Consider the following 20,378-nt stretch of genomic DNA (forward strand, 5'->3'; position numbering starts at 1 on the left):
TTTAAAATATCGGAGGTTAAAAATGAGGAAACAAAAATGTTCTTTTCGTTAATTATCTACTTAACAGCACAAAATAATTCTCCTGATTTAATACCTCGAATTAAGCATCAATATTTACTAATAATCGTAAAAGGATTTCATTTGTACTACACTTCTAGCTTCCTTCGTGCAGTTTATTGTATTATCTGGCCACTTTCGAATGCAAGCATTAATGGTCATTGCTTTTTTGTATACTTCGTTATGAGTTTTGAGGAAACAAGAGAGTGGCTGTTTAGATCCTTAACCGAAATTAATATTTTCCAAAATTGTCGCTATAGCCGGAAACTGGAAAGTACTTTTATAAACATAACTGACGCCACCACTGAAAGCAGGGAAAATCTAAAAAGACAGTGCGCAACGTACAGAACCCAGAGAATTATAATTAATTCCACTTCCTCGTCGTACTTGTTCCAAATTGTTCGATTTTAAATATCACTTCCGTATACCATCAAAAATAATTCCATTTAAAATAATTCGTAAATAGAAACGTGTCTAATAACTGAAACAATATTTAAATACTCGAGAACGTTGAAAGAAAATGCAATATTTACGCATAATGAAATATTCCTTGATCCAGATCCACCAAACAAGGCGAGATTCGGTTCTTCGTTCACCAAGATTTTCTTTATCTTTGCAATTTATCGGGGGGAAAAAATTGAATTTACCTATGCGCTCGGGCGTCGTTTTCTTTTATTATTCCGAATGTATTTTATTCGTCGCGATCCACGAGAAAAAAAAAAACAATCAAACAAAACGAAACAAGCGGACAAAATTGAATCCTTTAACCAGTCTTGAAACATACGGAACAGTTTCCCGACGCAGTAAAAACTAAAGCTTTTGATAAATCAAAATCTCCAGTACGTATTGAACAATTTATTTCCCTCGGTACCGACGATGGTGCAGAGTCGGACAAATCCTCTGTCGTTTATATCCGTAAGCAGCTTACAGATGTCCAAACGAAAAGTGAGTGAGCGAGAGAGAGAAAGGTATAAGAGTAATTAATTAAAGTGAAATGTGCCTACGGTTGCGTTATAAAGCCGCTTCGAAAAAATTTTTGTTTTTTCAACCGCGAGAACAAGTGTCGTTTCGCCTGTATTTCAGTAAACCAGAGCAAATAGGATCTTCTTGATCAATGGTAGGACAAACTCTCCGCTAGTGTAGATCGATCAAATTCTATGACAAAGGAATCGTTTGAATTTATAACACCATATCGCATCGCTACGTCTGAAATCTTCCAAGTCGTTCAACCTACGATGTTTGCAATTTATTTGCGAAATCGTTAAATATTTCCAACAGTTCTTTCTTATCGCTCGAAGAGGTCAACAATTTTATAACGTTTTACTCCGTACAATCGCGTACAACTTTATCAAAAAGAAAAATATGTTTCGTTTCGTTTCGGACGATAGCGACGACTGATTTATAAATTAAAATCGTTTCTGGAGTTCTTCTCTTTTTTCAATTTCAGACGAGTACAACTCAGACGAGTAAAATACCGTATCGCGTACACCGAGTACGAATCGTGAAATTATTTAAAAGGTTTGTAAAATAAAAATTAGCCGAAACAATGAACCAATATCGTTCAGGGATTTGGTCAACGTAAATCGAAAAGGGTGTCGCAAAAACATCGGTGTTCCATTTGCGTTTCCATCCCGTTGAATTGCAGTTTCATTTCTGAGAGTTCCATTTCCGTTCTACACTCTACGTTCGGTTAAAGTTCCATTTACGTTCCATTTACGTTTCGAGTTTGACTTCCCAAAGTTCTTGCTTACGACACGAGTTTGCATTCAAGTGCGATCTCGCCGTCCCATTCGAAATTTTATTATTTAAACGACCTTTGTAATATACAGAGCCTGACACGGTCTCGTAGGAAGGTACAAGGAAGATGGTTCGTTGCTCGCCTCTCGCAAACTCAACGTACCAATCCATTCCGTAATGGTACCCTTTAACTTTACGATTTCGATCGGCAAAGTTTCCTTAATTTCTTTTATTCCTTCCAGTATTTCCAAACGCTCGATTCTCCCACAAAAAAAAAGAAAAAAAACAAAGAAAACACAATTAAACGATGTAAACGATACAATGGCCTACCTTCCTGTGACTTCGCTTCTTTCGTACGTGCAACGATGCACTTGCAACGCACAATTGCACCCCTATCTTCGAACGAAACTCTCGATTACAACTGTATAAATTTTCTATTTATATACCGGTGACGTTTCATTGAAATTGTCTCTTATTCTAATTTTACGTGTCTGCCGGCATACACTGTAGCTACACGCTACACAAGCTTCTTTGAATACAATGGATGCTTTCATTGATTATAAACGCGTGCAACCTTTTATAACAGCATCGCTCTTCTTTGGAACATTGAAAAAAAAGAATGTTCGTTTCGTTCGTTGAAACGGCCCTGTTTGTATTAATATATCGATACTACTCGTTCAAAGGATAAAACGGTTTTCATTTTGCAGGTTCAACGTCGACGAAAGCATCATCGATGCCATCGAGAAGCACTACACTCTACAAATACCTCCGGTTTCGAGTTTCAGTTTGCAACGAAAAGGATCGTTACCATACGATTACGAAATTGAACCACTGGCCGAGGAGGACAACATTTCGTGTAAATTGAATTTTCTTCTTGTCGATTACCAAATCGTACGAAACGTCCGAGTAGACACGAAGTGACTGACGAACGATCTTAATTCGAATATTATTTTCATAGGTGTCGAAAGCACCTCGTTTCTGTCGCTGAAACCTACATCGCCTGGGTCTATACAATCCAGAAAAATTGAAAATTCACTTACCGTCGGTACGTACTGGTATTTACAATTTTTAGACGACATTATTGATTTTCGTCTGCAAAGTGTTCGAATTTACGAAAAATTTCCATGAAAGTTATCCCTATCGTGACATTTTTCGTAACGTACGCAGACTAGTCGCGCGAGAATGAAACCATCTACTGCCCGGATAACTGAATGAATACACTCCCCTCCTATTTCTCTACAAGTGTAGGGAAATCTCGATGTAACTCTGCAAAATTATGAAAAAAGCTCGATTCTTGAAACAAAAAGCCTACCTTTCTGCAATAACAACAAAAACAAGTCCGATTCAAGCTCAGTTGTCCGGTTAATCAAACTTTTCGAGGCCTTTAAACGTTTTTATGGAACAGATGCATTTGATTACACTGGCTTCGTTTTCGTTCATCGTGGTTCTATTATTGAACAAATATGGGCATCGATCAAACTCGTTGAATACTTGTTTTACGGATTACAATAGTTTACAATGAACGTGTTTACAATGAAGTAATATCTAAATCAGGTACTTCTGCTTAGAAGAGGTTGGACGGTAATTGAAATTTATGCCTTTTTGTAATCGACTAATGCAGTAATCGTTTAAAAAATAATCATCGATCGGTTGGTCTGGGTTAAAAAAAAATTAATTTTCGATACATAAAAATGTACGAGTAACTCCAGTCTTGATAACTCGACTGTCATTTTGTTCAAATTTAAGGATCCTCGGAGATGGTTCGCGTTACACACATTGTGAACCCTTTTTGTTTTTACGTGCAATTGATGCAGAACCAGAATAAAATCGCAGAACTTGGCGAAGAACTGGAAATAATGGCTAACACTTCAGGAATCGTACCAACAAACGTTACACTAAGTATGACTGTATTTACGAGAATTTCTTATTTAATATAATCATTATATGTACAGTACGTTATACATTGCAGCTAACGTTTTCACCCCTTAGGAATCCATTTCTTTTCACAATATCGAAAATTGTTTCCAAAAAAAAAATCCTTTCAGAAGATTTCTTTTCGAGAAATGTTTTCTCGTTTCCAAAGGAAAATAATTTTTTAAAACGATAACGTTCGAACGGCTTTATCCTCTGGATGATATTTCCTATTGATAGAGAAATGTTAATTATTTTTCAGATGCATTGTACGTCGTGAAATGTTCCAGAAACAAAAATTGGTATCGTGGGCGTGTTTCGCACACAAAAACGGATAAGAACAACGAGGAAAGATACACCATACAATACATTGATTACGGAATGAAAGAGAAGAACGTCCCATTGGCGAGAATGAGGAACATTATACCACAGATTGCAATGTTACCAGTAATGGCCCTTAGATGCACATTATTCGATATTGTACCGAACAATGGTAAATGGGATTCCGATGCTACACAAGCTTTCAAGAAACTAGTGTGCATGTAAGCATCGTTGCTGAATCGCAGGGACCCGTGTTCAAATTATATTGTACCGTCTTCGGTTTCAAATAAACAAATCATTGTGTCACATTTACGAGGGCAAGTGTAGAAATCTCTCGCGAATTATTAGGAATATTGATTTATTCGGAAACGACGAGCTTCTTAAGAAAACAAAATTGAATTTTACTTGAAGAATCGCGAACTTTTGAGATTTGAGAAAACTAATATGTTTCTATGAATAAATATAAAATTATAATGTAAGGAGAGAAGACTGAAACGTGGTGTCGAGAAATATTTGTTAAATCTCCGTGGTATATTTGACCCCTCACAATAGAAAAATAATTGTCTGAACATTTTTCTATAATTCTTCGTATTATTGGTAGTAGACTCAAAGATCTGGAGGATACATCTACTACTGTACATTCCAAGTTTGAAAAACGGACGTACAATTTGACTTGAATGTTTGTGTTTGTTTCTAAAAATTCTAACGAAAGGATTGCCTCAGGAATACCATGGTTTCGATGTCCATCATGATGATAACCGGAGATATATACTACGTTGAGCTCTGTGCCATTTCTTCCAAGGATTCGGGCTTGATATCTGTGAAAGACTCGTTAACGTACATGAAATACGCCACTTGCGTTTCACAAAATACATTAATGGTAATTGCTGCCCGCCATTACCTCCGTTACAATTGTAAGATGCAAAATTGATCACCGATTTCCTGTCCACAGAGAACGAATCCTGACTCTACGCAAACGTTTTACAAAGAACAGTTGGAAATTAACAATTACACGGACGTTGAAATTCTATACGTGGAATCTCCTAGTTGTATATACGTTCGAAAAGTAAGATCAATCGTCTTCAACGTTACTTATTTGTTGCAATTCTACGTTCCGTACACAATGAACCACTTATTACGATCCATCCAAATATTTCTGTTATTTTTTATGCTAGAAAGCAGTTGTCTCGTGTAAGTAGACAAATTTTTGAAGCGAGGAGATAGTTCTTTTTCTAATTTCTCTTCTTAAATGGGAAGGTATAGATGCATCAATATTACGTTCCAAATAACATCGGAACAATCTTTTACAATTGCAATTAAATAGAAGTTTATTGAATTTAAGATTAAAATAAAATTGTTTGTAATGTTTTATAATTCAAATTAAAAGTATGAAACTAAGAAATATATGAAAATTGCGATGTAGTGGTTATCAACGTATTTTTTTGTTTTGTTTTGCTTTAATGAAATAAATTTTCTTTTTTTTTTTTTTTCTAAAAATGTCAAGGATTTGAAAATGTATTAACGTTAAAAGTCCAAATACATTGTGATTTTTTTAAATAAAATAACGTTTTCTAACATTTTTAAGCAGATTTATGTAACTTGGAAAGCAAGTCTTTGTTTAAATCAGAGAGTGATATTTGGATTTTCTTAATTAAGTATACACATAATATGTGTACGTAATTATATCAATTGTATATTTATGTTACACAGTCACATGCAGATAGGTCATATTTTCACAAATTGATACACGATATGACTGAGAAATATGAGCAGAATGAATCCTTTATTGATACTATCCCAGCACCTTGTAAAGGTAATGTATCCGATATAAATTTATTTTCTAATTTCTGTATATCAAGAAAATGTTTAAAAAAATATTATGCGAAAAAAGCGAAAAATAAAAAAATGTTTCCTTTTTCATAACATTGTCTCACACGGATAGTCGGTTCTGAACTATATTACATACACGTGTACCCCTTAATAATGGGGATAAAATTTTTATATTTAACCTAAGTTTCTTTTGCACACTTAAGACGGGAATACTGTATCTTGCAGAACATAGAAATTGCGTATCTGGATGAAAATGTTAAAACCATATATCAATTATGCATTCATAGATATTTTAACCACATTTCAAAATAGACTGCAAATACAAATACAGTCTTAAGAAAAAAAGAAAAAGAAAGAATATTTTATTACAATTCCGTTTAGCTCTCCAACTATTATAGTTCAGAATTCTACGCCATAGTAATTAATTTAATTCTACAACTCGTTATATAAATATTAACTTTGAACAATCAATTGATCGTACTAAATCATCAAAGATTGCATTAATTAAAGAATTGAAACCAATTATATACGTTAATTTTTCATACAGATTTACCGTGTGCGGCACGAGGAGTTGATGGATTTTGGTACAGAGGTACGATATGTGATGTTACAGAGAATACCGTAAAAGTTTTTTACGTCGACTTGGGATACACATTAATATTGAGTTACGATGCTATACGAACACTAGGTAAAAACTACTTGTCTTGCAGAACTCAGGTAGGTTTTCTTGTTGCACTTCCTTTACCGAATATCTTTCCCCCTTTAATTCTTTCACTAATCTAAATCTAGTTATTTTTATCATTCTTCTCTCCCATCCTCTCTTCTTTAAATACTTTTATAATACTCCCTGGTCGGTTGTACTACAAATTCCAGCCCATCCTGTAGCTCCTTCCCAAACTTCTTACTTGTCCAAGGTAGAAGGAAACGAAATGAGAGCGAAATAGATGAGAAGGACCGAAAGCGAACAAGGAATGATATAAAACAAACGAAGCACTGATACTTGTCCAATTATTACATCTTTCGGACGTCTGATAGGAGCATTAAAGGTCGAAGGACCTTTACGTGCGCAACTGTGCGGGTACGATAGAAGAAGTGATTTTTCAATTCCTCTAACTCGCTTTCATTCCATCTCGCTCTTACCTTACAGGACAAGAGTGAAACAGAAATGTTGATTAACGAAAAAATATTGTATTTCTCCGTCATCTGCTCTCTGTACCTGTACTGTAAATATAGATTTATTGACATACCAAAATATGTGAACAATATCTTATTATTTCTATCCATTAGGCAATAAAAGTCTCGTTAAGAAATATAAAACCATTCTCCAGTGACAATGACCAATGGAAACCAGAAACAACTGAATTCCTCAAAAAATTTCTGATGAATGCGAAACAATTTAAAATTATTGCTTTTGAGAAACTTGGAGATACATATAGTATAGCTATGTACACGCATGACAAAAACAATGTCACTAATTTATTAGTAAAAAATAATCTGGTGCAAAGTACAAAATCAAAGTAAATATTCTGGGTGTATATGTATAATCACATTTCCAATATTGATTAACCCTTTTGGACCCAACAATAAAATACGTTATCTATAATACAGTGTAGATTTCAAACACAGTATTTAAAATTGAGGTCTGATAGGATTAATAATTCAGCTATTTTTGTTTTTAAGTTTCTACTGTTCATATAATTTTTCTATTTTACAGTAGCCCACACAGTGCAACTGCAAATACTAAAAACCAGAAGAAAAAAACTAATACTAAAAAAGAAATCAATGAAATGGAAAAACCTGCAGAACCATATAATACAATCGATAGTGATATAGAGAACAAAATTATATCGGATAATAGTGTAGATCCATTCAAAATACAAGTTACAATACACAATGTCCAGTCTCCAGATTGTATTTATGTATCTGATGCCACATGCGATCAAACTGACGTAGAAGAAATGATTTTACAAATGCAAGAATTTTATAGTAAATTCCGCTCTGCCAAACGAAACATTTGGAGTAAAGATACAGTTTGTGCCATCTATTCTTCAAAAAATATGTATTATCGCGGTCGAATTATCGATATAAAGTCTATGGATAAAGTTGTCGTGTTTTTGTACGACATGGGAATCGAAGAAACCGTCTCGATGAACGACATACAAGCACTGTATCCGCCGTTCTTCAAAATACCAACATACGTGTTTAAAATAAAGTTGGCCGGTATATTACCTTGCGGTGGGTCAACCAGCTGGCCGTCATTATCATGTGAGGAATTGCATGGGATTATAAATCACAATTATAATTCTAAATTCTACATATCGAAACTTGTAAGCATTCAATATTGTATAACAATTACGTCACGAATGTTTGCTGCAACTTTTACTTTCATTTAATCACATCTTTCAATTCTTTTAAACATATTTTTGAAAAATAAAAAGAAAATAGAATATTTCAAATACTAATTTATAGTAATTGATTCTGTCTAATAGAAATTTTGTATTAGTAAATTAGACCTTTCCATGAAATGAAAGAATTGCATTAAATTGAAGTGTATTAAATCATATACATTTATTATTAAAATATTCAAACCACGAATAAATCTTCATAGATCCGAATATGATATATTTTACTCTTTAAAAGTACAGTGTTGCTTTTTATAATTCGCAGGAAGAGGAAGATGTAGAAAATTCGGCAATTCTTGTTGAACTCTGGATAAAGCAAATAAAAATGGATGGGCCCTTGGTACCCACGAGAATACAAATTAATTCTATCAATAGAATGTTGGTTGAAAAAGGGGTTGCCTTACCTATAAAAGAGTATGTAACACTTTGCAAGATACTTTAAACTAATATTTCACTATTATTTATTTCTATCTATTTTGTATCCATTTGAATGTATTTAAAAAATGTATAGATATGCAAAAAAACGAGATAAAATTCTGGCAGTCGAACTGAAACGAGATTTGATAAAGAAATTAAAAAGGTTGGCAATATACGAATCAAACACGAAATGGTTTAGAATCGACGATGAACTTAATAATTCTATCGAAGAGAACATTGATCTGGAGACCTCGGAACGAGTATTGCAATACTCAGATTTAAATTCAGATAGTCAGGATTATAGTTCAAAAGAAGTATTTGACAACACTCCATCGTTACCAACGTTATTGGCTTGGATACCAGCAGAACCTATATTAGAAATGTCATTTACAGCTCTGCCTACTTTTTTGGATCACGAAGGCTACCTATATCTGCATTCGATAAAACAAAGTATGTTAAAATATAGTTTCAACATATAACATTGCCTTTAATTTTCTATTTTAATTGTACACATTATTAAATAATGTTACAATAAATCGATGTAAAGTTTATTTTTTTATACATTTTTACATTTTTAGCAACGTAAATAATTTATTTACGTAATATTTTAATTCTCCTTACACTTTACTTTTTAGGTAAAAAGACATTACAATACATAGAAGAAAAGTTAGAAAAAGTATATAAAAACTGTACAATAGAATTATGTGATACTGTATGGGCTGAAGGAGACTTGTGCATCGCACAGTATCATGCCAATAGAAAGTGGTATCGAGGGAAAGTCCTGAAAATTCGGGGGAATGACTTACTCAATGTAAAAATGTTGTCATCTATTTAATTATACAACAACTTTTGTATTGTGGTAATGCGAAAGAATGAAAGGGATTGCGTGTTGTCCGGAAAGAATGCGAAGTGTTTGGAATAGACGAGCGAACGAAGTGTAAAAGAAGAGCTACCTAGTAATTGATTCTGTCTAATAGAAATTTTGTATTAGTAAATTAGACCTTTCCATGAAATGAAAGAATTGCATTAAATTTACTACCGATTGAGACAGCGCTGTACTAAGAAATTTTCGGCATACGTGACCAGACGCATTAAATGAGAGAGATTAAGAATTAGAATGAAAGGGAATGAATGCGTGTGAGGATATAAGGTATGAAAGAAGAGCGTTTGGGACAGTCATTGGCAGTCATTACCGGTCATTGGCAATCAAGAGCAGACCTTGTTGGAAAATCGTTGAAGCGTGTCGTGTTGCGAAAGAACAGCGTAGTCAGCGTAGTCAGCGTAGTCAACGTAGTTAGCGTAGTTATTAATTGTGTGTTTGTTAATGTTCTGTTCCTACTACTACCTCATTCAATTCACATATATCCTAGAACTTTATTCACCCTTATTCCACCACCACCACCACCACCATCACTAATTAGATATAAATTTCTACAGTATTATGTTTTTTAATAATGTAAAATTCATATGTTATAGGTGGAGTTTATAGATTACGGCAATGTCGAAGAATGTTCAATTGGTACTGTAAAAAAGAAAGTTATCTTAGAAAACATTCCTACACAATGTACAAAATGTCTCATCCACGGCTTAAATCCGGTAAACATTTAAAATAATTTCATTCAATCGTTTAGTAGCTAATTAATCGTTTAATTAGCTACTAATTTTGTATTTGTGTTTCATTAATGCTAGTATAAACAATGAAAAAAATAAAAATGTTTTATTGCACCATTCTCATTATTCTAAAATTGCAAATAAATTTTTCTAAAAATTTCATATAAACATTATAAAATGATAACAATTTTTCAATACACAGTATTTTTCATGCTACAGTAAAATATTATATTAATATGTACTATTTAAATCAATTTTATTGATAGAGAAATGACACTGGAAAGTGGAGAACAGAGGATTTGGATAAAATTCATGGTCTCCTTGTTGATCAAAAATGCAAAGTAACAAGCATTGATGACACTGACTTGTTTCATGTTGTAAGTAATCATACAAAACATAAAATTCATCAACAACATAAAGATCAGTATAATTTAGTAATCAGTATTCCCTCTGTAAAGAAAAAAAGATTATTTAAAATGATCTAATTTGTAATTCATCAAAAAACGAGTAAAAAATTATATATATACATTTATATGTTAGTAATTATATTTTCATGTACGCTCGCACTACACAAAATCATGTTTTATCACAAATCAAATAAATTATTTTTTTAATAAATTTATAAATTTTGTTAATAAATTTATGCATCTGTAAAATATTTTATAAAATGTGCTATATTTTATTTTATGTAATTTTCACTCGTTTAATAAATCCCTGAATATATAAAACGAAATACTTTCAGATTAATGTAACACTACTACCAAACAAATACTGTAAAAAAAAGTGCAATTTAATTAAATTTCTTATTAATGAATGGAAAATTGATATTGAACCCGATAGTGACATAGATCTATTTGAAAACTCAAATTCATCTGGTTCAGATGTTGAAGTACTAAAAGATGCAGTTAGTGAATATTCTGTATCACTGCAATATACGGACGCCATAAATAAGAATGAAAGCTATGCTGTAACTAATGTTAAGAATTCATCTGAGCTAAAGAATATAATTTCTTCGACACCTCACGTTATATATAATGAGAATCTTTCAATCAACAATAAATTAATTGAAGTTCTACAAGATGTAAAATTCTTTGAAGTAGAACTATGTTGCAGTATTAATGTTCTTACATTTTATGCCCAGTTGAAGGAAAATGCAAACACAATGGTATACAACAAAATTTAGTACGTCATACTTTAAATTATTTTTAGATTCGTGCTTTATATTTGATATTTTTTTCATTTTAGGCTTTAAATACTTATTGTATACAATATAAACTTCTAATGAGTGATTTACAAGAAAACGCGTGTAAGCAACCAATGATTACAAATATTGTTCCCAGTGAGTATTAACTGTTAACAAATGTATTTGTTACTTCTAATAAAAACTAGCTTTTATTAATTTCTGAAACCTAAATTCTATTGTCTTAAATATAAAAATGATCTATAAAATAATTTTAAATACAAAATTAAACTAGACAACTGTATAAACTTATAACTATATTTAAATTGTCTGAAGCAAAGTAAAAGTATCTCTATTTACAGATATGCCATGTTGTGCGAAATTCAATGATAATATGTGGTATAGATGTCTGATAGTAGAAACTGAATCTGGTGAAGATATAAATGATATTAAAATTAAATTGCTCTATGTTGACTATGGTAATGATGAATACAAAACAATAAATTCTCAAAAGTAAGTGTTACTTTCATATCATTTTCTCAAAAAAGCTACTGATACTAAAAATATTAATGTGAAGAAATCATTTCTTAATTCTATTCCAATAACTAAGCCTGATTTTATCTAAGGAATTCATTACAAAAAGGCATAATATAATAAATTTTGTATTACATTATTATATGATAGCATTCTTTTATTACATTATTTTTCTTTTGTTTACATGAAAGGTGCGAATTATATGCATTGAAAAAAGAATGGGTAGATTTACCAGCAATGGCAATTAAATGTAAATTATGGAATGTAGAAGTCTCTGACTCAGCAGATCTCAGTATTCTGTTACCAGAATTAGAGAAAATGTATAATAAACGTGTTATAGCTATGGTTAAAGTGAGCAAATATGTATTATACTACCATAATTTTATTATGTAGTGTTCATTTACTATTGAGTTGTAAATATTATAATTGGATATTTTAGGAAATTGATGAAGATTTTATATGCATTGAACTATATGAAGACAATGATTGTGAAAATCTTATATACAGTAAACTTATTGAAGAAGGTTTATTTCAAATTAAATTTGAGAAGTATTAAAGAACTGCATTGTCTATAAATATTAGTAAACATTTATTTTTGATATTTATAATAGTATATTCATATTATTAGTTTCAAATTATTAGATACCAAATACAGTTTGTTTTTATGTTTATTATTGTAATATCATTGAGTATTTGGTTTATTTTTTATTACAAAGAAATGACATAAAGAAATAATTGATTATACCAAATTAAAGTTATGTATTGTAAGTATACAAATTTTAAATAAATTTAAATATTTTAAAGAACCATAACACATTAACGTTGTGTACTTTTCGCAATTTGTTCTTTAAGAACTAAAATACTTTGTCTTTGTTCAGGTGGTAACATAGCAATTTGTTCATCTGATAATTGTAATACTTGCATTATCAAAGCAGCCTGTAACAACATCGGTAATTAATTTCCTATTCTTTTATGTAGTCTACACGTATAACTATGTAATATTTAATATATTTTTATATAAATTCATATAAATTCTTATAATGTACACCTTCTCCTGATCTGATGCTCCACTTGGTATATTTCCTGCTGATGACATGCCTGCCATCAATCTCGAGGTTGCAGATGTTGTAGATGCTGGGAGTGTAGTAACAGGAGCCGCAACATTTGCAGCAACAACAACATTTGTAGGTTGAACAGTAGGTGCAGCAACAGGTCTTGGTACCACTGGTGGTGCAACTGGTACTGGTGCTAACAAATCAAAAGTTACAAAAATATATTAAAATTACAAATAATAAAGAGACATAATTAAAAATAAATTCATACACTACTATGGAAAACAAAATTGTTTATAAATATAACAAATTAATATTTAAGAATCTTACGATTAGCTTTTGTAATTCTAGGATCAATAGGCATTCTTGGATCTCTAGGATCCCTTGGATCTCTGCCAAATCTATCTGTTCTTGGGTCGCGACAAAAGCTGGAAAAGATATATATTTAAAAAAACTTGTATATCATTATTTATTAGATTATCTAAAGTAATAATGGAACCTCTCAACTCCTTCAACAGGAAGAGCGCTGTAAAAAACGGTGTATTTTTAATTATAATATTAACTCAAATATTTTGTACAGTATAAAAATAATACTAACTTATCTGTAATATTAAATGTGCCCAATCCTCTAGGATCAGTATTGGCAGGTACAGCTGGGGGTGCACTAACAGGTGTTGGTTGTACTTGTTGTGGTCCCCTTAGATCTTGATCCATTCTAGCTAAACGTGGATCCATTTGTCTATCTAATGTGCGAAGATCAACATCTTGTCCTGTTATAAAATTATACTGCTTGAATGCTTTTAAATTGTGATTCTTTACATGTTTGTTTTCTGACCACCTAATCTTGTAAATGTTTACAAACACAAAAATAAATGGAAGTAGTACGAGCTTAATCACATGTAAGTTGTACCTGATAATTATTCAAAGTTAATTTTCTTGAAAATGAAACCTTGCATAAAAATTACTTGCTACTTGATGGTACTACATTTCATGAAATATAACTATATTAAAATATTATATTGTATTATAAATATATACAATTATATAAATATGTATTTATATACAATATTAAATTGTATTATAAAAAATTTTCTTAATTTTACCAGCAAAGATTGGTGCTGGAGGATTTGTAACTGGTGCTGGTCGTGCAGGAGCCCATGGTTCTTCAATTCGTGGTACAATTGGATGTATAGATGGTTTATCAGTAGGTGTTAATACACTTGGAATTGGATTTGCTTTATGTAACATATTAACTGCTGTATGTGGATCTACTATTCTCATCACTACCTGTGCTTGTAGCAAGGCATATGCTAGCTGAGGATTTTGAAGCAACATTTGACGTGCTTCATTTGGATTATTTTGTACACAGAGTTTCATTTGTTTCATAAGTTCAAACATTTGTTCAGGTGGCAGAGATGCAACAGCTTTACTTATAGCTTCTGGTGCTTTATCAGCTTGTACTGCTTCGCCATATGGATTTTCAGTGTTTTGTCCTTGCAAAAGACTTTGCATTTCCATCCGACTTTTTTCTGTACAAGCATTATCAACACGTAATGTCCTTCCACCAATTTCATAACCATTTAAATTTCTCATAGCACTAAGAGCTGTTTCTTGGTCTTTGTATTCACAAAACCCATAGCCTTTAGGTTTGCCTGTTTCTCTATCAAACACTAATCTATTTAAATAATTCAAAATCTATGTTAAATACTATGATTAATTTTAATATACATTTAGAAAATAATTTTAATAACATCAAAATTTATATCAAGTCTGTCTTGAACAAAACAGATGCTTCTGAGTTTTCATAAAATTTCAGTTAACTTTTTGCTTCGTAAAAATGTGCATTCAACTTATGATAATATATGTACAACTCACAACTATAAACATTAAACTAAAAATAATTTCGATAAAAGGCAATCTATAGATTCAAAATGCACTAACTTGAAAGAAAGTACTGGTCCAACTTCGCTGAAAATATCTTTTAAATTTTCTTCTGTAGCTTCGTACGGGATATTCCCGACTGTTAAAAAAGATTTGATACATTTGAAGGTTATACAACACCATTCTTAATAAAAACTACTTAATCGATACTATTTCTTACCAAAAACGCTTCGCATAGACTTGTCCATGAGTGATTGATCAGAAATAGTTGAATTACTCATTTTTGCAATTTATTCGCTTTTGTTTATTATTCGAAATTTGAAAACACTACTCGTCTTCCTATCAGAGAAAAACACAACAAAACTCGGTACGCATCAAGGCATCTTACATTACATACAGCACTGTATGTATCTATTAAAGAACGTAAAATTAATTTAATTCCCAAAAAACAAATTTATTTATTTAACCATCGCAGGAAAAGAAACAAAATTCAAATAGTCGTAAAGACATAATATAATTTACTAGTTCGTTTTATACCTTACCTATAATATCACTGAATTTTGTGCAATAATCCACAAATAGTGTAACGATATAAGTTCCATGATATTAAATTATGATCGTAAGAATATTGTTTCCCTTGTAAAGAGATAAATAAATTTCAAGGGCGATAAGAATTAAATATCTAACAAAAAACATTTTTCTTTTTTTATTAGAATATTTAATACATAGGTATAAAATTTTGGTTTGTGTGAAATATGAAGAGTAAAAATTTAATTTATTCCTTTTATTAATAAATTGGAAGATATATTTTTTAAAACGTTGATAACTTGTTATATATTACTGATAAAATTCTTATACTCCAGATTTATGGGATTACTTATTCATTTATTATTTGTCACTTATTGTCAAAATAGTTTTTGACAATAAAAACTATTATTATCAAAATAGTTTTTGACAATAAAAAATATTATTATCAAAATAGTTTTTACAATACAAAGTGTGGTATTATAATTCGAAGGTTACATTTATTGAAGCATACTTTTCGTTATTTAATGATGAAACAATCTTAGATTAGTGTGGATTAACACAACTTCATGTTCATCACAGGCTTGTATGACTGCCTCGTCGTTTGTAGAACCAGAAGGGCTAGCAATATATTTAACACCACTCTATAAATAAACAGTATTCTTACAAAATGTTTATTAAAAAATGTGAAGAATAATGTAAGAAATAATAACATACCAATCTGGCCCTATCTATGTTATCCCTGAATGGAAAGAAAGCATCACTGCTTAGAGCAACATCATTTGCCTTTTTAATCCATTCTAATCTATCATTTTCTGAGAGTTTTTCTGGAATGACATCATACATAGCAGCCCAAGCAGATTCATCCATATCTTTTCCTATAGATCCGTTTACATAATTATCAATAGCATTTGAAATTTCTGCTCTCTTTATGCCCTTTTTAAATTTCATACTGGTAACTTTAGGATGCTGACGAAGCCACCTATAAAATATTTATTAAAGTAGAAGATATCAATTTCAGAAGTGAATCACAACATATGTAAATTCTTTTCACAATTTTAATTAAATAAATTAGAAGATTGAAATATAATATACCAATTATCAGCTTTATCGCCAGCAAGCCTTGTACAATGAATTCTTGATTGTTGTCCTGCACCAATTCCAATCACTTGCCCATCTTTTGCATAACATACTGAATTACTTTGTGTGTATTTTACTGCAATGGTGGCTACGATTAAATCTCTCATCGCAGAATCAGAAATAACCGTCGCATTTTTGGTTATTATATTGGTGAATGTGTCTTTGTTAATAACTGCATCATTACGTTTTTGTTCTATAGTAAAACCAAATAAAACTTTGCGCTCCATTAAAGATGGTTCATAAGTGGGATCAATCTGGAGAATACAATATGTACCATTTTTTTTCTTTTTCAAAATTTGAAGGGCACTCTCAGAATAACCTGGTGCAATAATACCACTAGAGACTTCCCTAAAATTTTGTTCACATTTGTATTAATATAAAAAATATAATTCAGTGTTTAATGGCTAAGAAATTATACCATATTATTTATTACCTAGATATGATCTTAGCTGTAACTAAATCACATGGTTCTGATAATGCTACAAAATCTCCAAAACTTGACATTCTGTCTGCTCCTCTTGCACGAGCATAGGCAGTTGCTAATGGTGTAAGTTGATCCAGTAAATCATCTACTTGACATAATTTTGCTTGTGGAGTACTTAATGGCACACCAACTGCAGCACCAGCTGGACTAACATGTTTAAAGGATGTTGCAGCTGGCAAATTTAAAGCTCTTTGTAATTCCTTCACCAACTGATAACCATTTAATGCATCACAGAGATTAATGTAACCTGGGGAACCATTTATTACAATTAGTGGTAATTTATCCAAAGTAGTAAAAATTTGGGCTGGTTTTTGATGTGGATTCATTCCATATCGTAATGTCAGCTGAGAAACACCAGCACTATATTGTTTACGAAAATAATCTGAAATAGCATTATCATACTCTGCTGTATGTGTAAATGCTTTTAGTGCTAATGTTTGTCTAAAAATTAAAAAAATAATATTAAAAAAAATTGAACATAAAACTACTTTTTAAATTTAATTTTAATATGTAATGTACCTAGTTTCTAAAGAAGTATCTTTGTTAACAGATATTTCCATCTCTTTTCCAACTTTATCATAATCACTAGGATCACAGACAACAGTTACTCTATTGTGATTCTTAGCTGCAGCTCGTAACAATGTTACTCCACCAATATCAATATGTTCTACTGCAACCTCAATTGTCACATTTGATTTTGAAACTGTATTTACAAATGGATACAAATTGCACACTACAATTCGAATGAGCTCATAATTTTTTTTGCGAAGATCTTCCTGATCTGACTCTGTGAGTCCAGCTAATATACCTATAATATAAAGAAATGTGTTAAATAATATTTATACTATAAATAAAAGCCAATACATTTAAATATATTTATTGTATACCAGCATGTATAGCAGGATGAAGAGTCTTTACTCGCCCATTAAGCATCTCAGGTATACCAGTAATATCGGAAACATCTTTTACAGGAAGACCAAAATCACTCAATGATTTTGCAGTTCCACCAGATGCAATTAAGATCAAACCTAACTCGTGTAACCTTTTAGCGAATGGCAAAAGATTTGTTTTATCAGAAACACTTAAAAGTGCTGTAAATATAATAAATAGATTAAAGGCAAATATTTGTTTATTTTTTTAAACTTACTAAATGAGGAAAATTTTTTTATACATGATACATTTATAATATTAGATAATATTTATAAATATAGTAATAATACTAATAATTATATTATGGTTTTTACATTCAATATTGAATATACAGTACTATTAAAATTCGTTTCTTATAATTTTACTTAACAATTATAAACTTAACTTACCGAAATTTCCAGCGGACATTCTTCGTCTTTTCAAAAATAATATGGTTCTGAAAATCAAAATGATTTCTTACCGAATCAATATCGTTCCAATAAATGCCACAATTTGTACTGATGTCGACGTTGAAGCAGAGTTGCCGGAAAAAATCTCACGAGGCGAGTAGTGGGGTAAAAATAGCGGGTGTCTTCTTGTATTGTATTGTATTGTATTATTCAGTACAAAACCTAGTGTTTAGAAATAGATTAGCGTAAAGATATGAGCGACACTTGCCTTACTTTTCCCAACATTTGAAATTAAAATTTAGTTACATTGAGACACCTATGGATTATTGAAAATTATTGTTATTGGAAATTTAGATGAAGAATCAGGTAAGATAAATTTGGAATATTCTTGCATGAGTTTAAATTTTAAGAAAGTTTTTTGAATAATAAGTCTCCCTTTACTTATAAAGTTATTCATTTTTTCAATGGCTTCTTTTTGAAATTTTTAAACATATATTATATTAAAAATTACTTTATAAACAGGTAATAAAATGGTTGAAGGACAATCAAGTCTAAGCATTATTGCTAGCAGCATCATGGATATTGAAGTTGGAGTTAACAACTTAGGTAAAATATAAGTTTAATATTTGTGCATGAATTTAAAAGTTGAAGAAAGAAATATTTTTCAAGTAATCTATATTTTATTAACAAATATTGAAGACAGTATTAGTCCACCATCTGCAAAAAAGATGTCTACAGAAAAATTTATTGAAATCTGATGGGAGGATCTCTTCTCATCATAGCTACCTCAATGTGAGAGAAATTTTTTCACAGTCAAATATTTAACATCTAAAAAGACATTAAAAGTAAGGAAGAGTAACCTGTGGATGCACATTGTTTCTATTACACATAAACCTAACTCAAAACTATATAAAACGAATAATGTGATATAGTAATATCAAATGACACAGCAAAAGTAGTAGTGATAATAAGTATTTCTTTATATTCTTTCTATTTTTGTATAAATTTGTATAATAATGTGAATAAATAATTTTTAAAACTTTCTTCTGTATTTTCTTTTACGTTTAACTAATATTACAAATTTAAATTCGTATCATAAAAAAAAATGCTATTCAAAGTTTTTTACTGAAAAAATTACCCTACGTTCTACAACAATACTTATAGGACACCGGTTATTTCGTCCCCCACCAACATTTTACTATAGTATGAACCATGGTATTAACTGTATCAAGTTCTCCCACTATTCACCTTGTGGGATTTTTCCCGGCAATCTAGCTTGAAGTAATCTCCATTTCGATTACAGTACACAGCAAGCACGTAAGTAGCTAGACGTGTTTTACAGAAGTGTATAAAATTCAAAACATCTCGCAACTTGCGGGGGTCTCATAGGTCAAATATTATCTCGTTGAAATGAGATAAAATGTTTTACAGTAAATTGTAAAACAATATGTTATAAATAATATTTTATATCAAATTGAACTTACGTACTATTACAAAATTTTCAACATTAAAATTTTTCAACTGAATTATTTTATGAGATAATAACATATTAAAGTAATAATTGCTCATGGAAAATAATTTTTTATGAGAAAATTAAAGCTATATGTAACGATATAATTTAATAGAAAAGTAAATAGAATAATTAACTATGTACATTTACTACAGTTTTGCAATTTACTAAGTAGATATTAATTTTTAAGAACGCAGAATTAATTTTATCTAATTTTTAAAAACTTTTCATCTAACGTAGCAAGTTATTTTCGAAAAAAAATTTTGATAATAAGATAGTATAACATTCTTTATTATCATTGATTTACACTTTTTAAAAAATTGCTAACATTGTAAACTACATCAATGACTTTCTCACAAATTGTGCATATACCAAATTCGTAGATAAAGTTTAAATTAATTTTGATTATGTAAATTTCTAAATGTTTAAAGAATTCATGAAATTTTAAGTATCATTTTTTTTATGTA

At 30.6% G+C, this 20,378-nt stretch overlaps 3 protein-coding genes and 1 long non-coding RNA gene across 10 annotated transcripts in view; 2 read left to right on the forward strand and 2 right to left on the reverse strand.

Moving 5' to 3' along the window:
• Positions 1-12,670, forward strand: part of Qin (tudor domain-containing protein qin) — a 347,962-nt gene extending 335,292 nt beyond the window's left edge. For 2 of the 4 annotated variants that reach the window (XM_076316479.1, XM_076316480.1), the window contains 20 exons: positions 2,502-2,650; positions 2,753-2,839; positions 3,541-3,693; positions 3,968-4,247; positions 4,750-4,906; positions 4,979-5,092; positions 5,737-5,839; positions 6,404-6,573; positions 7,144-7,373; positions 7,571-8,183; positions 8,524-8,672; positions 8,770-9,125; positions 9,311-9,486; positions 10,152-10,271; positions 10,553-10,663; positions 11,029-11,451; positions 11,532-11,625; positions 11,829-11,979; positions 12,192-12,351; positions 12,440-12,670. In XM_076316479.1, the coding sequence (XP_076172594.1) occupies positions 2,502-2,650; positions 2,753-2,839; positions 3,541-3,693; positions 3,968-4,247; positions 4,750-4,906; positions 4,979-5,092; positions 5,737-5,839; positions 6,404-6,573; positions 7,144-7,373; positions 7,571-8,183; positions 8,524-8,672; positions 8,770-9,125; positions 9,311-9,486; positions 10,152-10,271; positions 10,553-10,663; positions 11,029-11,451; positions 11,532-11,625; positions 11,829-11,979; positions 12,192-12,351; positions 12,440-12,556 (3,913 nt within the window). In that variant the 3' untranslated portion in view covers positions 12,557-12,670. The remainder of the gene's footprint in view (positions 1-2,501; positions 2,651-2,752; positions 2,840-3,540; positions 3,694-3,967; positions 4,248-4,749; positions 4,907-4,978; positions 5,093-5,736; positions 5,840-6,403; positions 6,574-7,143; positions 7,374-7,570; positions 8,184-8,523; positions 8,673-8,769; positions 9,126-9,310; positions 9,487-10,151; positions 10,272-10,552; positions 10,664-11,028; positions 11,452-11,531; positions 11,626-11,828; positions 11,980-12,191; positions 12,352-12,439) is intronic. The other 2 variants (XM_076316481.1, XM_076316482.1) reach the window with 2 other exon arrangements.
• On the reverse strand, positions 12,636-15,522 carry Cstf64 (cleavage stimulation factor subunit 2 CstF64). Of its 2 annotated transcripts, XM_076316486.1 has the most exons (9): positions 15,476-15,522; positions 15,154-15,344; positions 14,994-15,072; positions 14,156-14,727; positions 13,651-13,822; positions 13,552-13,578; positions 13,383-13,480; positions 13,049-13,248; positions 12,636-12,936 (listed from the first exon to the last, which is right to left on the reverse strand). In XM_076316486.1, the coding sequence occupies exons 2-9, from the start codon at positions 15,212-15,214 to the stop codon at positions 12,817-12,819; spliced, it is 1,329 nt and encodes a 442-aa protein (XP_076172601.1). In that variant the 5' UTR covers positions 15,215-15,344; positions 15,476-15,522; the 3' UTR covers positions 12,636-12,816. The 2 variants fall into 2 exon arrangements, with proteins under 2 accessions (XP_076172601.1, XP_076172602.1); XM_076316487.1 differs by lacking the exons at positions 13,552-13,578; positions 15,476-15,522 and having other exon boundaries at positions 12,639-12,936; positions 15,154-15,403.
• Positions 15,523-15,624: 102 nt separating this feature from the next.
• On the reverse strand, positions 15,625-18,587 carry LOC143149267 (bifunctional purine biosynthesis protein ATIC). Of its 2 annotated transcripts, none has more exons than XM_076316484.1 (7): positions 18,402-18,587; positions 17,970-18,173; positions 17,602-17,890; positions 17,032-17,523; positions 16,554-16,946; positions 16,176-16,440; positions 15,625-16,102 (listed from the first exon to the last, which is right to left on the reverse strand). In XM_076316484.1, exons 1-7 carry the CDS (start codon positions 18,418-18,420, stop codon positions 15,983-15,985), a joined length of 1,782 nt encoding a protein of 593 aa, XP_076172599.1. In that variant the 5' UTR covers positions 18,421-18,587; the 3' UTR covers positions 15,625-15,982. The 2 variants fall into 2 exon arrangements, with proteins under 2 accessions (XP_076172599.1, XP_076172600.1); XM_076316485.1 differs by having other exon boundaries at positions 17,970-18,124; positions 18,402-18,586.
• On the forward strand, positions 18,377-19,444 carry LOC143149271 (uncharacterized). 2 transcript variants are annotated; one of them, XR_012992732.1, is made up of 3 exons: positions 18,377-18,767; positions 18,924-19,007; positions 19,105-19,444. It is a non-coding gene; the product is annotated as an uncharacterized LOC143149271 (long non-coding RNA). The 2 variants fall into 2 exon arrangements; XR_012992733.1 differs by having other exon boundaries at positions 18,393-18,767; positions 19,101-19,444.
• The last annotated feature ends 934 nt before the right edge of the window (positions 19,445-20,378 follow it).

The sequence above is a fragment of the Ptiloglossa arizonensis genome, chromosome 7, assembly GCF_051014685.1.
Source record: "Ptiloglossa arizonensis isolate GNS036 chromosome 7, iyPtiAriz1_principal, whole genome shotgun sequence".
Lineage (NCBI taxonomy): Eukaryota > Metazoa > Arthropoda > Insecta > Hymenoptera > Colletidae > Ptiloglossa > Ptiloglossa arizonensis.